The sequence below is a fragment of the Aptenodytes forsteri genome, unplaced genomic scaffold (genome assembly GCF_000699145.1).
Source record: "Aptenodytes forsteri isolate BGI_AS27 unplaced genomic scaffold, ASM69914v1 Scaffold183, whole genome shotgun sequence".
Classification (NCBI taxonomy): Eukaryota; Metazoa; Chordata; class Aves; order Sphenisciformes; family Spheniscidae; genus Aptenodytes; species Aptenodytes forsteri.
This window is the reverse complement of record NW_008795918.1, coordinates 3,503,289-3,517,161: the sequence shown is the minus strand read 5'-3', so window position 1 is coordinate 3,517,161 and position 13,873 is coordinate 3,503,289. Positions and strand designations below refer to the sequence as shown.

At 39.0% G+C, this 13,873-nt stretch overlaps 1 protein-coding gene across 1 annotated transcript in view; it reads right to left on the bottom strand.

The window, feature by feature from the left end:
• The window catches only part of HECW2 (HECT, C2 and WW domain containing E3 ubiquitin protein ligase 2), a 166,016-nt gene that overhangs the window by 47,089 nt on the left and 105,054 nt on the right, over positions 1–13,873 (bottom strand). Inside the window, exons 8-12 of the mRNA XM_009284694.2 lie at positions 11,523–11,623; positions 8,647–9,984; positions 7,187–7,282; positions 2,970–3,120; positions 2,499–2,602 (exon numbers count right to left, since the gene is read on the bottom strand). Of these exons, the coding sequence (XP_009282969.1) occupies positions 2,499–2,602; positions 2,970–3,120; positions 7,187–7,282; positions 8,647–9,984; positions 11,523–11,623 (1,790 nt within the window). The remainder of the gene's footprint in view (positions 1–2,498; positions 2,603–2,969; positions 3,121–7,186; positions 7,283–8,646; positions 9,985–11,522; positions 11,624–13,873) is intronic.

The window sequence follows — 13,873 nt, the reverse complement described above, 5'->3', positions numbered from 1 at the left end:
AGAGGAAACCAGAAAATGGAAGGGTAATAAGTAAAGGAAAAGTAAATGAACAAGAAGATTTTTAGAGACACTTCTTAAACAATAGACTCCAAGCCCTCCCACATGAGCCGTGTCTATGGAGCAACAGCAGCGTAGCATAAAGACCCCTGAAGCTATGCCTGAATACTGGGGCTGGGAGTGTCCTCCAGGCATGCACTGCAGTTCCACGTCGACTCTGTATTGGTACAAAACTTGGGAGTACACCAGTCACTCCTCACACCCTGGAAGATGCTGTGACATGCTGCAGATAGGTCCCCTGTCATAGTCTAGGTAATCTGGAAACCAGAATGTGTCACCAAGTGGGTTTTTCTTGCAGTTTAGAGGCCTATGAATTTGATTTATGAAAAACTTATTCAGCTGAACTTGCTGATTAGGGTTTAGCCTGAATTTGCTTTAAACTGATTTGTTTGCAGCACAACAAACCATCTAGCTGCACATGCACATGGATAGAAAAGGAAAAGGCTAAGGCAGAAGTAAAAAAAAAAAAAAATTTGGCTAAATCACAAGTTCTACAACAACCTGAAACTCAAGAAAAGGTGGCATTGCTTGGGTATTAGATTAATTTAGGAAAGAGTATTATAAGAGAATATCAAGAGCATCTAGAGACAAAGCCAAAGCACACAGTAACACACAACTACACAAGGGACTGGATGGGTAACTAACTTTATAAATGCATTAATAAATTAGTAGTAGGAAGATGACCAAGGATAGAACCACTTAGCGAGAAGAAAAGCTAGTAAAGATGCTTAGAGCTCATTAAAAAAGATCCTTCCTTCTGTCTTCATTCAAGAAGTTAACACCGACCAGACAACTAGAAGAACTAAAAACAAGAGAGAAGAGAACTTTCTTCTTAGGCTAGAATAGGTAAAGAGCAGGTTAAAGACTGTGGTACAAATCAGAGATTTTCAAACCGATGAAGTGTACTTTAACACACTTAGGAAACTAGGTGAAGCAATCTCTGGGACATTGGTGATTATTTCAGAGCTCTGAAAGAGTTCTCAGAAGAAAAGGGATAAATATTTTATCAATTTTTAAGAATAGGTAAAAAAAGGATGAAGGAAACTATAGATGAGTTGACATATTTTCTATTCTCAGACACATGAACTAATTGTCAAACTACTTAAAGCAATGAGAAGACAGCAAGGTGGAGAAACACGAATAACCAGGATTTCTGAAGAATGAATCATAGCAAACTAACGAAGTTATTTTCTACTACTTGAGTGGTGTAAAGGCCACATATTTTGATGTTAATAAGGCCTTTAATACTGTTTACATGATACTCTCAGAATCATGTTGGGCAAGAAAGTTACCTGAAACAGATGAAACCACCTGGAGAGGGGTATGCAGCAGTTTGCAAAAATGTACTGAAGAGCAGTTATGATTTATGTCAAACAAAAAGAGTACACCAAGTGATGTTTCACTGAGATCTGTCTGGGTCTGGTCCTATTCATTATTTCTATTCATGACTGGATAGGGAGGACAGAACTTGCTCCAACTAGGAGATGCTGCAGTACTTGGACAGCAGGATGGACAGGATTCAAAACCATAGTGACACATTAGAAAAGTGCAAAGACCTGTGTGCAAGTAGGGATAATCAACTGCACAAACACCAGATGAAAAACACATCTGTGCCAGAGATCTGCACACAAGGCTCTGGACCTGATTTTAGCAGATCAAAGACTGAACACTGGTGGTTAGTGTCAAACTATCAGAAAAATAGTAATAATTATGCAGGAATGTACAAGGAGTGTTGTACATAAGACACGTGACATTTCCACAGTGTCTTCAGTACAGCAGAGTCATAGCTTTATTTAATTTTCTGAAGTATTCCTCAGGAGCTGCAGACCAACTGAAGACAATCCTGAGTAGGCCAACAAAATAATTGGAGACCTAAAAACACAAGCCACGAGGAAAGACTAGGAAGTAATGGATTTAAGAATATGTTATAAGAGAAACGATATGAGTAGACTGTCTGAAAAAGTCATAGAATGTCCATCAACTGGAGAACATGTTATAAGAATACATGAGATAGCATTTGCCAAGTATGGTTTAGGTACAGCTCATCCTATCTATCTTCAGCATGGAGATGAAACCAATGACTGCTCAAAGTCCTTTCTAGTCCTATATTCTACCATTTCAAAATGAAGTAGCAGATTCAAAATATTTGTAACCCAGACCACAGAATTTTATACTTTTTCACTGCAAATGTTCTGCCAATATTTTTACCCAGTCAAGTACTGACAGAACAATGCTCTGAATCTGACATTCATCTCTTTAGCGTATTGAACAGGCTGAGCCATAATCTTCTAAAAACTAGACAGCAATGAATGGTTTAATTTTCACCCAGACTTTCAGGGGCAGAAGTTAGGTTTTGCCTTATGTCACTCTCATTAAATCATCTATGAGATGAGTGCTCTCTTTAGAAAGGGGGGGAAAAAATTATTTTTTATTTTTTTAACCTGCATTAGAATGGTGAAAGTCAGTTTCCTCTCCAGCTCCATCCACGGCATTCGTATGCTCTTCAGGCCTGTCATTAGTCATTGTTCTTCGGATGCTCTGGTACCTAGGGTTAGAAAATTGGACTTTATATATAGTATATAGTAACTATGATCCAATTCTGGCTCCAAGGGAGCTTGCCCGTCTTTTATGCCATGTAGGTTAATATACACTGACCTCTAATTTCTGCATTAATAGCCTTTTGAATTTCTGAAAACCATTATCAGATTTTTTTTAGCCACATAGCTTATGAGCACAGGTGGAATACAAAAGCCCTAGAAGCCCACATGCAAATTAAAAGGGACAGCCACATAAAAATAAATAGATATGGCCAGCTGCGGTACCAGCTGTGACCCTGCCTTCATACTCAGTCTTACAATGGTGAATGCAGTTTTGCAAGCACACAATTCACAAACAACAAGGGTAATTCTTACCGGCGATTCAGCTGTTCCATTTGCTGTATGGAATTTGACCTCTGGAGAATCTGTGGGGCTGGGGGGGCTGTGGGTCGCTGCCACGTTGTTGTCCTGTTCACGTGGTCCACATAAAAAATCCGTCCATGGCTGTCAATTCGAGCCTCCCAGTCTAAGTAGCAATAAAATATGGTGAACTATGGAGGGCTTGGGGTTTATTTATTTCTTTATTTTAGCGCCGTCACTTTTGTAATTGAATCTATTGTACCAAGTTTCTATTTCTCTTTTACAGGATGACTTCAGCAGAACTTTCTTACTGAAGGGTTAAGAGACATGGCTTTTCCCTATTTTATCCCATAATCAAATTCCCCACTATAGTTAAGGTTCTGTGGAATCCATATCTAATTTTCTATTCCCCTTTCTCTATATCCCACTAATCAGTAATTTTTGAAGATACTTAGTCTAATTCTCTTGGACCGAAGTAATTCAAGATCCTATCTCTGAGGGTTATTTCAAGTGCAAAAGCCAATGGATAAATACCAGAAACCTTTGAAAGCTTGACACCCATCATTGTTTTTCCCCAGCTAGTAGTAACAGTAATAAAACAGATCCCAGTGCTCTTCCTGGATTTACATGTACCTATGTTAAAGGTAAGCAGACCTGCCAGAGAAGATGGACTATTGTAACAATCAAACTCCTTCCTATATTAAATGCATGTTCCAGAATTGCCAATTCTGCAAATATCATAGCAAATGCAACTTCTTGTGCAAGCGGTAACTATAATGCTGTCCACTGGTTTTACAACACAAGCTACAGACAATGTTAGAAGTCTAGACCGTGGAGACACACCAGGAGAGAAGAGATGAAGGCGCTGGGACCTCTCCCCAACCACATCTGGCTTCTCAGTGCTCAGCAGAAACCAGGTGCATCACAACACCTAGGCCTTCGTTCATAAGCTTTTTGGGTCAGAAACACTGTCTGCCTAATAATTGGTTATAAAATGAGCAAGATACCAAGACACTGATCATGGCTGGGGGCCACGTAATAATAAAAAAAATTAAGATATTTTATATACAGAAACAGACGTGCCTGATTCTTGGGCACTAGCAACTGCAGAAAACGTGCAAACCATTTAGCATGTCAGTTGAAAAACAGTCTTTGAGAGCTCAGAAGGTTTCTAGAAGAGACTTTTTATATCGCAAGTCTAGGTGGAAACATCAGTCACTGCAGTAACATTTTAAAAAAACCACTGGCAAGCAACCAATCCTAAATGACTGCTGCTCCACGAGGAAAGAGGGCATAAAAATGTCTTGACAGCAGAGAAGAACTAGATTCTACTGTAAAGTATTTAACACTGACAGCCTTAAAACCTCGAGCTTTGCTACTGTATGCTTACTATGACTTCTGTCAACTCTTGGAGGCAGCCAAGTGGCTCGCTGCATTACACCGTAGGGCCTGAGCTGACTCACGAAGAGGGAGGAAAGGCAGATTTTGAGATAAACTCATTGTGTCATCTCTGCACGACAGCTGTGTATTTTAGCTGGCCACAATGCAAATTACTCTTCTATCGTTATGATGCACAATCAAAATAGCCTATTAGCGTTTAAAGCATTTCCAGTGTGAACAAGAGCTATGTAGGAAAGTAAGCTCTGAGGAAGAAAAGAAAAAGCAGCGCAATAGGATAGGAATAAAGAGAACCATTTAAGGAACAAGTTTCAATTCCAGGAGAAAAAATTCAAAATTTTGTATTATACCGTAAATTTAAAATACAAGTTTAAAAATAAACAAAATTACATCAATGCAAAGCTTATGGCGTGATCACTGTATTTGCTATTCAAAATATAACACATTTGAAAGTTATTAAAAAATTTCATTTGTATCTCAAAAAAAGCAAACTGAAACATTTCAACATTCTCTGAAAAACGTTTCCATTTTTTAAAAAGAAAAAAAAATGACTGAAACAGATGTTCCTGTGCAAAGGTCTGATTTCAAAAAAGTAGTATCTTCTGATGAAATAAAAAGACTCAAAATTTTTAACCGGAGTTTGTAAACAAAACAAAACAGGGGAGTATTCTGGGAAGGACAGAACTATTCATTGGGAAAAAAACCCCAAAACAAAACAGTTTAAATATGTGAATTCATTATTCTGCTTAAATGTTAAACCCTAAGCCACTGTATAATAGTTGAGATTTTTCTTGTGGTGATTATATGTCCAATTCTGACACACAGTCACCATTTCTGTAATGTGGTCTTGCAGAAGGAAAGTATTTTTGCCTGCATTCAATTTTAAATACACAAGTTTAAACACCTGGGCAATGGCTTCTAAAGTAAAGCACCTGCATCAGTGTTGTGATGGACAAGGACATCTTCCATTAGTCAAATCACTGTTAGTCAAATGTGTTACATATAACTTAGCTTGCTGAATTGCAAAACTGTAATTCATCAAGGTTGTATGGTCAAGATTATTTGTTGATTTTTCCCTAGGAATGTAGGAGTTGGAGCATAATGTTGCATGTTATAAGCAGAAATATTAGATGAATATTTCAATTCTTTCTTTTGTTCTTCAACTTAACCTACACACAACTGAAAGAAATACACCTATTTTTCTTTCTTAGTTTCAGATTCTGGTGAAACAACAAATAGAATACAACCCAGATTACAAAGAAATTACAGTTTATAACTCAAAATTGTATTCTAAATGTTTTCTCTAATTTTCCACTATTAAAATATTAAAACTGTTACATATCCAAAAGCAGAGCTTTGGAGAGAAAAACTGAATCTAGGCAACAATTAGCATTTACGATTTTATTCACATTAGCAAATGAATGTTCTATGTAAAGATTGTATTGGGCTTTGATTGTAAAGGGGCGATGTGTATATGCATGCCCATGCATGACTGTGTAAAATCCCAGCAAATGTCAGAAATGTTAGAATACCACACAGCCAAACCTTTTCCATTAACATTCCAATAGTTTTTCCAAGGAGTTATTGTAGTGTATAGTTTGCTTCTGAAACACAAAAAGCAATCTATGTATAAACCATGATACTAGAAAAGCTATCTCATTTCTCATTTATTACACTGATTTCTGAGTATTTCCCGCAATGTTCTGTCTTTTTCAGTATGAAAAGTGATAAAAATGCAACTGAACTATATGTCTCCCAGACACAATTTTGTAAAAAAATAATACTGGTTTATTGAGATGGAAGTTAATTAACTTTAGGATCTGCACACAGGACTAATTTGTTATATGCACTGATTTTAACAGAAGCAGCAGGGAGCAAAATCTTCTCATCACCCTGGCTTTGTATCTGTGTTCTGCTATCAGGCTCCTTCCAGTTACCCTCTCCAATTACAGAGCACACGCAGTCCCATTCCATACTGTGAAACAAGGATCTAGTCATTTTACACTAAATATCTGAACTTCTGACTCCTTTAAAGTAATAGAGCTTTGCCACAGACTTCAGTGGGTCTGAATTTAAGTTTTTTGCTTTTTTGTTTTAAAGCAAATGTTTGCCTGTTAGCTGTGTAGCTTTTTCTTGGTCCTTTCTCCTTTCTTTAAATATCTAATACTGAATAGATTTCCACTGCCCCCAGTTTAAGCAAGTGAATCGGTCCAACAATTGGGAGCAATGTATTTTTCATATGCATTAGAGAAATTACAATTAATCTGTCAATTTAGGCTCATCTAACTGTTGCTTAATACCCAGGTTTATTTTAATTCAAAAAGTCTTCACACTGCCTCAAAAAATGCAAGGAAAACACAGACACCTTTCATGTAATCTGCAGAGATTAAAGATGTCATATATTTCTTTGTAAATCATCACCATACAAGAAGTATTCAGAGATTTCAGAGTACTTGACATCTTTCCCTCCAAGTGCCTCATATAGCGTATCACCTCACCTCCCTCCCCATGTGCACTGCATACTCAAAAGGCAGCACCGTGCCTTCCTACTTCCCCGCAAATGTCACTTAGCAAAGGAAATTAACTCAATCCCTGCCGAAACCAGGACAATAAGTCTGTATATACCAGGTATAATTATCGTAACACATTCTGGAAGCTATCAGGCTGAGCACAATGCCTTTTACAAAACAGCACTAGACTTCATCATCATCACTTCACACTTCAAATTTCTCAGCTGTTCATTCTCAGTTCTCACTTTAAAGAAGAAATGGAATGAGATCTCAGTAATGAGATCCAGGCAGTCTATCCCCCAATTAAAGTATGAAGAACCTCACTTGGTGGCAGAGCCTCATCCACTCTCTGGTACCGGCTAACATCCTGACGTACCGAAGGCAGCGACCTCAAGGGCTGATGGCCATTGGGTTGAGAACCTGAAATCAAAATGCCCACAAATTATTTTTCAGTCAATGTGGGGAAGCCCTAGAGTTGCCTCTAAAGCGAACAAGACATGCTAAAGCTTCTGCAGGACTATGATATTTTAGGATATATCTAATAGTCATCTACTTTGGGGGGCAAAACAAGTTATGTCGACAGTTCTGGGTAAGTGATTTCTCTGGGATGCGCTGCAGTCCTGGTCCTGAAAATGTCACCTCTTGGGATGTGCCGCATCCACCCGTGACCAATGGAATCCAGGGCACAGAAACTACAGCATGTGCCAGAGCCATATCCCAGCAAGGGACAAGGACAAAGCTCGACCTGGCCACCACAGAAACCTGCTGTAAGAGCGGGAGGTGAAACTGTCCATTGACCTTCCTTGCTGCAGCCACACTGATCTGCAGAACACAGTGCAACCTGACAACCTAATAAAGAGAGTCTCAAATGTCTGGAAAATTATGCAAAAGAACATACTGGCAGTATTTGAAATAAATACCAAAATTATTCTTTCCAAATCAAAGAGCTGTTTATGAAGAGACTAACAGATCCCAAAACTTTTGAAATGTTATGAAAAAGACACACTCAGAAATCCAGTTTGAATGCACCCACTTGATTAGATCCACTTCAATCCCTGAAGAAATTGCATGGATAATCCATTGTGAAATGTGCTTGGAAACAATCCATTAGGGACACATTTCTACTTTCAGTGATTTTAGTGAGACACAAAATTCTCAACTGTTAAAGTAATTTTACAATTGGTAAGAGTTTCAGTGTTAACTTGAGTAACACATTCCTCTCCTCCCATGGTTCCAGCTGCGCTAGGATGTGTCTACACAGATAAGGGACTGGCAAAGGGAAGATAAACAGCCTGAAGTGTGACTAAAAAACAATTCTTCCCCCCCGCCTTTCTTTTGATTACCCTTGTGTTTTATTGCTAATATATGCGTACATTTTCTTCCCCCTATAAACACGCCAAAGAAAACACCCAAATATAAATTCTAGTTTGCATTTCATAGTTTTGGGCTTATTTCCCCCCCATTACCATTTTGATTAGCAAGCAGGGTAATATTGTGGAACTCTTTCCTCCTCTTCATCTTCCTTCTCATTACTCTCTCAAGCATTAAAATATATCCAGTTTCAAAATAAACATGTCTTGGATATTTCAGTTTTGATTTTTTGTTAAATCAAAAACCCCAAGAGTCTCTTGAAGAAGGGAATAAATCTCAAAGGAACAAAAAAAAAATCTTGAAAGATAATGAAATTGAGAAGTGAAGATCTTTATTTTCAGATGTTAATTTTTTAAATAATTTTTACTGGCTGCAGAAAGGTCACTTCAGAAAGTGCCTCCTGCAGTTATTACCTCCAGTAGCTCCTTCAACCTGTGCTGTGGCACCCTCACAAGCTGCTTGGGCTCCTTCAGTTTCTTCATCCTGAGACTGGCTATCGGCAGCTGCCACCTGCAGGCTGCTTCTTCTTTGCCAGATTTCTTCTGCTTCCTCTTGGTCTTGTAATTCACCTGCCTCAGCCTCCTGTACTTCCTCCTGAGGTAATTGTACCGCAGGTAGAGAACCAGAAGTACTTGCAGAGTCTTGTGCTTCAGCATCTGGCTCAATTCTAGCCGCACTGGTGGCACTCGCTCCCTCTTCCTCCTCCTGAGAAGAAAAGGCTGGAGTCTCAGGAAACCTGGCACTTTCAAAAGAACACCGCATTTCAACTGAGGAACGTCGCACAGTTGCGCTTTCGTTGCAAGAGCTGTCTGCCCCTTCCACATCACTCTCCCCTTCTGGCCGGGTACTAGCCTCACTGACACTTTCCGTGCGAGCAGGATCGCTCTGCTCAGTTTCTGATGACATCTGGGAAGGTTCAGACCCTTGATCAATGGATTCCATTTCACTAACGCCCCTTCTGCTCCCAGCAGCGGCATCAGCAGCTCCTGCGTCCGCACTGGTAGGAGGCTGCTCTGCCTCCTGAGCGGCACACGACTCTCTGCCAGCCTGGTCTGCTGGCGCTTCACTTTGAGAACCTTGCAGGCTTTCACCTCCTTCTAACTGTGACGGTGGAAGCTCTGGGAGAGTCTCTTGCTGGTCATCAGTTGATGGGAATGGAGCTTCAGAGGCTGAAACGTTTTCATTCTCTGAAGGCCCTTGCATTACCTGATCTGATGAGTAACTTAAACCATTTCTTTCAACATTTCTTGTAGCACCATTAAACATTACTAAACCACCATCGTCTTCCAAGGAAGACGGAAAACCCAGGTCTTGATGTAGCTCATGCTCCTCTTCATCTGAGTCAATGTGAAGCATAGCATTAAGTCTTGTGTCAGTAGGGAAGCTACTCCTCAGTTTTGGGGAGGCTCCACGTGGACGCTCACCACAAGCAGATGTCCCAGGTCTGGGATGATTATTGTGTTCTATTGCATCCAGATAGTCATTTAGTGAGTCCTGGCGACCTCTGGTAGGTGATGATCTTGAAGCACCGGAGGTCAACTCATCCTGGTCCGTTTCCAGAGTTGTACTAGTCCTTAAAGGGTGTCTCAGGATTGCTTCTCCAGAAGATTCCTCGAGGACTGGACCATTGGAACACACTGTGGATGTATCATGATGTCCTGCTGGCATGTCCTCATCATCGGAAGGGCTCCCCAAGTCTCCATTTACAGAGTTCACTCCTAGCAAAGTGCCAACTGTTTCTGGTGAAGCATCTGCAGAGACACAAAGACTGAATGTGAAACACAATGCAGGAACAGACAGTTCATTCTACTTTATCTGCATCACAGAAGATCACAGAAGTGATATAAAAATACACATCTTTCAAGATGTTTGCTTATTTCAATCAGACAACTAAGGGAAGAAAATACAATTAAAACAAAAGAGGCATTTACAGCATTATAACAGCAATTACAGAATTTTCCCTGTATAAGTCTATACTGTTTTGTAGGATATAGAAAATTTAGGGGGTGTGAAGTATGACTTTAAAGGACGCCCATTTTGCTTTCAAAAGACAGAGCACTGCCAAGCATCTTGTCAAACTGTCAGTAAAACCAGCCTCACAACCAAAGAACCAGTTTTCTACAGCATCTCCCTCATGTCCAAAAGTAGGATTTACACAAAGCCAGTCACTGACACCAGTTGTCATTACACCCTTAGCAGCACGTAAACCGGCATCTGAGATCACATGAGGAATCACAAATTGTGTACAGATACCAACTTATATACACAACATTTATTCTGAGTTAATTTATAGGACTTTTCCACTTTAAAGAATGGGAATCTACCTAGGTAAAGTTCATGAGATATTAGGTATGCTATGGTAATACATATAAAAGGGAAATGAAAATAAGCCATCTCATTTGAGAGAGAAGATGGTAACTCTCCACATGGGAATTAAACAAACACAGAGTTGAATAATCCAGATGTAAGCATTTGTAAACATCTGCAAAAAACTTAGCAGTGAAGTCTGTGGACTAGAGTGCCTGGCAACAAACAGGACTGAAGACAAGCATTTTTTTTTAACAGTGACAGAGCAAAAATAATAATGAGATACAGCACTACATGGCTACGAAAAAAGGCAAGATGGTTGTATCAAGTTAAAAGATATAGCAGTATCTCACTACCAAAGAGATTATACCAAGTCTAATGAAGGAGAATCTAAGATCATAAACATGTAAATAGACACATATGATGTGATAAACATGTAACTGTACCAGCCATGTTCTGCTAGTTGCCTTCAGAACAGGAAAAAGGTGAAATAAAATTGCCTAATGGAAGCACGTATTCTCATAACCGTAACAGATATTCTTGATTCTAAGCAGGACAGAGTCCTGTAAAAGGGGAACAGGACACAATATACACTAGCAGGGGAGGAGAGCACAGGTGGAATCTTACTTGCAACTGCTTATCTCAGCCAAAGGTGTTACAGAGTGAAGATGTTACCGAGTGAAGAGAGAAAGTGAATTTGATTACCCAATCTATCCCATAAAATGAGACTCATAAGCAGATTCATTTAAAATCTATCTAACAAAATAGGAAAACAATATAACAAGCGTTGGTGTTTCAGAATTACTGTCTCCAAAGCAGTACGTGACATATCTAAACTTTGAATCCCAATAGAAAAATCTGTAATAGAGACACTGTACACAAATGAGAAAGTATATTATCACAGAAAATCCTAGAAATAGAAATACATAGAAACTCTCTCCATACAACTATCTGGAGATCCAGATCACTGACAAATTCTCACCTTCATGAACAGAAGATGTGATTTCCACTTTGAATTGGAGATACCCACTTACATGATCAGCTGGGAGCCTTCTGCCAAGATTATAGCTGAGAACCTGGTCTCTGCAAAACCAAAGATATTGGGGTTTTTTTTACAACTTAGCTGGTTTTATTTTTCCAGTATTTTGTGTCAGGGGCTTTCATCAGATAAGAGTCAGTGTGATAGAATGTAGTTTTTATTAGAATCTTAAAATCAGCCACATACTCTGACTTGTATGGAAAAGCACGAACACCAACGATGGCATAAAATACCTTTAGTTAACAGATTAAAACAACCTAACAAACTACGTTTGATCATTTCCAAGCACAGATTGTGCCCCTGCAATTCTTATACATCCTTAATCTCTTCTTAAGTCCTAAAGAAATCAAACTGCAAAGGATCCCCTTTCCCCTAACCTCCTCTTTTCCCCAACCCAAAATATGTTTTATAATTAACAAAACCTTTCATTTTTTAAAACCTTCTGCCCCCTTGTGGTTTTTATTATATACAAAATTCCCAGACAGTTTCTTCACATTTTAGTTCTCATTCAACAAAGCACTTCTGCATTCCTATTTAGAAAAGCTATTAATGCTCGGATTTAACTTCAAATACGTTCTTAAGGGTTATTGAATTCAGTGGGACTCAGACTTGATTAAGCACTTGCATCAGCTTGAGACTTAGGATCAGATCCTAGGCTATACATTCTTATTAGGCACAGCCAGAATTCACAGCCCCAGCCCCCCTCAGCACAGCTGGGACAGCTGACGGGCAAGGAGGGGGCTGCTGAAGACCTCCATAGGAAATTACTGCTATTTACGCAAATAAATTTATACTGGTATAAACACCTCTCCTTTACTGGGAGCACTCCTACTGCAGTATGAGTGACAGACTAAAACGAATGCAAGGTCATTACTGAAATAAGCTGCAGCAGTTTGCATCCAAACATTAACTTTTAGCAAAAAAAGTCCTGGGTGGACAACGTAAGGCAAAGCAGCCTCCCCACGTTGCTCTATGGGCCACATTACATCAAGTAATTATAGCAGTGTCTCCAGGATCTGTCACAGATTCATTGCTCTGTACTCCAATTACAATTCTCAACTAGACTTGGGGTGTCCTCAGAAGATTGCCATTTGGGATTTCCACAGTTTTTACATAAGGTTTATATTACCCTAGGCCGTTTGAGATTAGAGAAAGCCATGACGTGAAAAACGTCTGCTCTGTATTCAGTTGAATTAATACTAGATGGTTCTCATGCTCATTTATCCTATTTTCCATGAAATTTAAAGCCACTTGGCCATTTTGTTATGCAAACTTGTGAGCTATGCCGACAGCTAAAAGTAGGGCAGAATTTTAGCGCAGTCTGCCTAAAAATGGCTGGTTCTGGACTTCACCTTTTCATTCATTAATACTGATCATTAATACAGTGAAGGGCAAGTTAAGCATATGGCGTACTGTAAGTCCTTGGACTTTGTTCATGTAATTTTTCAAGTTCACATGTTAACCCAGTAGAGGATTTCAATTGTCCTTGACATCACCAAAATGAAAAAGAAGAAAGTGAAGATGTTTTACTTGCTTGACCAAAAACGAAATAAAAGAGAATTAGTGGTTGGTTGTATGTTTGGTACATTTCTACTTCACGTCTGTATTAACCACTCCTTTCCTTTGCAAAACTTCTGGTGAAATGTTGTCTGTCTTTACAATGTCTAGGAAAAAGGAATTCTGACAACTGATTAGCATGCAAAAAACTGTAAATGGACAAATAAATTACAGGTGAAGAGGCAAAAATATCTGCAAGAGTCGTTTAATGTCAGTTCTAGCAGCAGTATGGCAAAACCAAACTGATTACTTACCTATATTCTTGCTACATATTTATTATACAGCCCTTCCTTTCCTAAAAGGATTTGATATATCAAATATACAGAACTGAAGTATGGAGAAGAAAACAGGAAATGTCTTCCAGAATACCAGTTTGAAAAAGCAACAAGAACTGATGAACACAGCAAATGGGCAATTTACAGAACTCACAGCACTAGGAATCCCGGAGCAGAAAAACACTTTGGGGTTTAGCATGGAGAAGAACACCCTGAACTAGGTTTTGAAACCAGTCTGTATCACGGTGCTATTTTTGAGTGTCTTGCAGTGTGCAAATTTATTAGAAAAAGCTGCTTGCTCAACTTATCACAATTTGTTGAAACTCAAAGATGAAGTATTTCTTAGAAAAGTTAAATTGTATGTACACCCAAACTGCTCTTGGATACCACTACAAAACAAATGGGCAGGCTTTTTTTTTTTTTTAATAAGTTTTGTATTAGAAGACATCATCAAAATTTTAA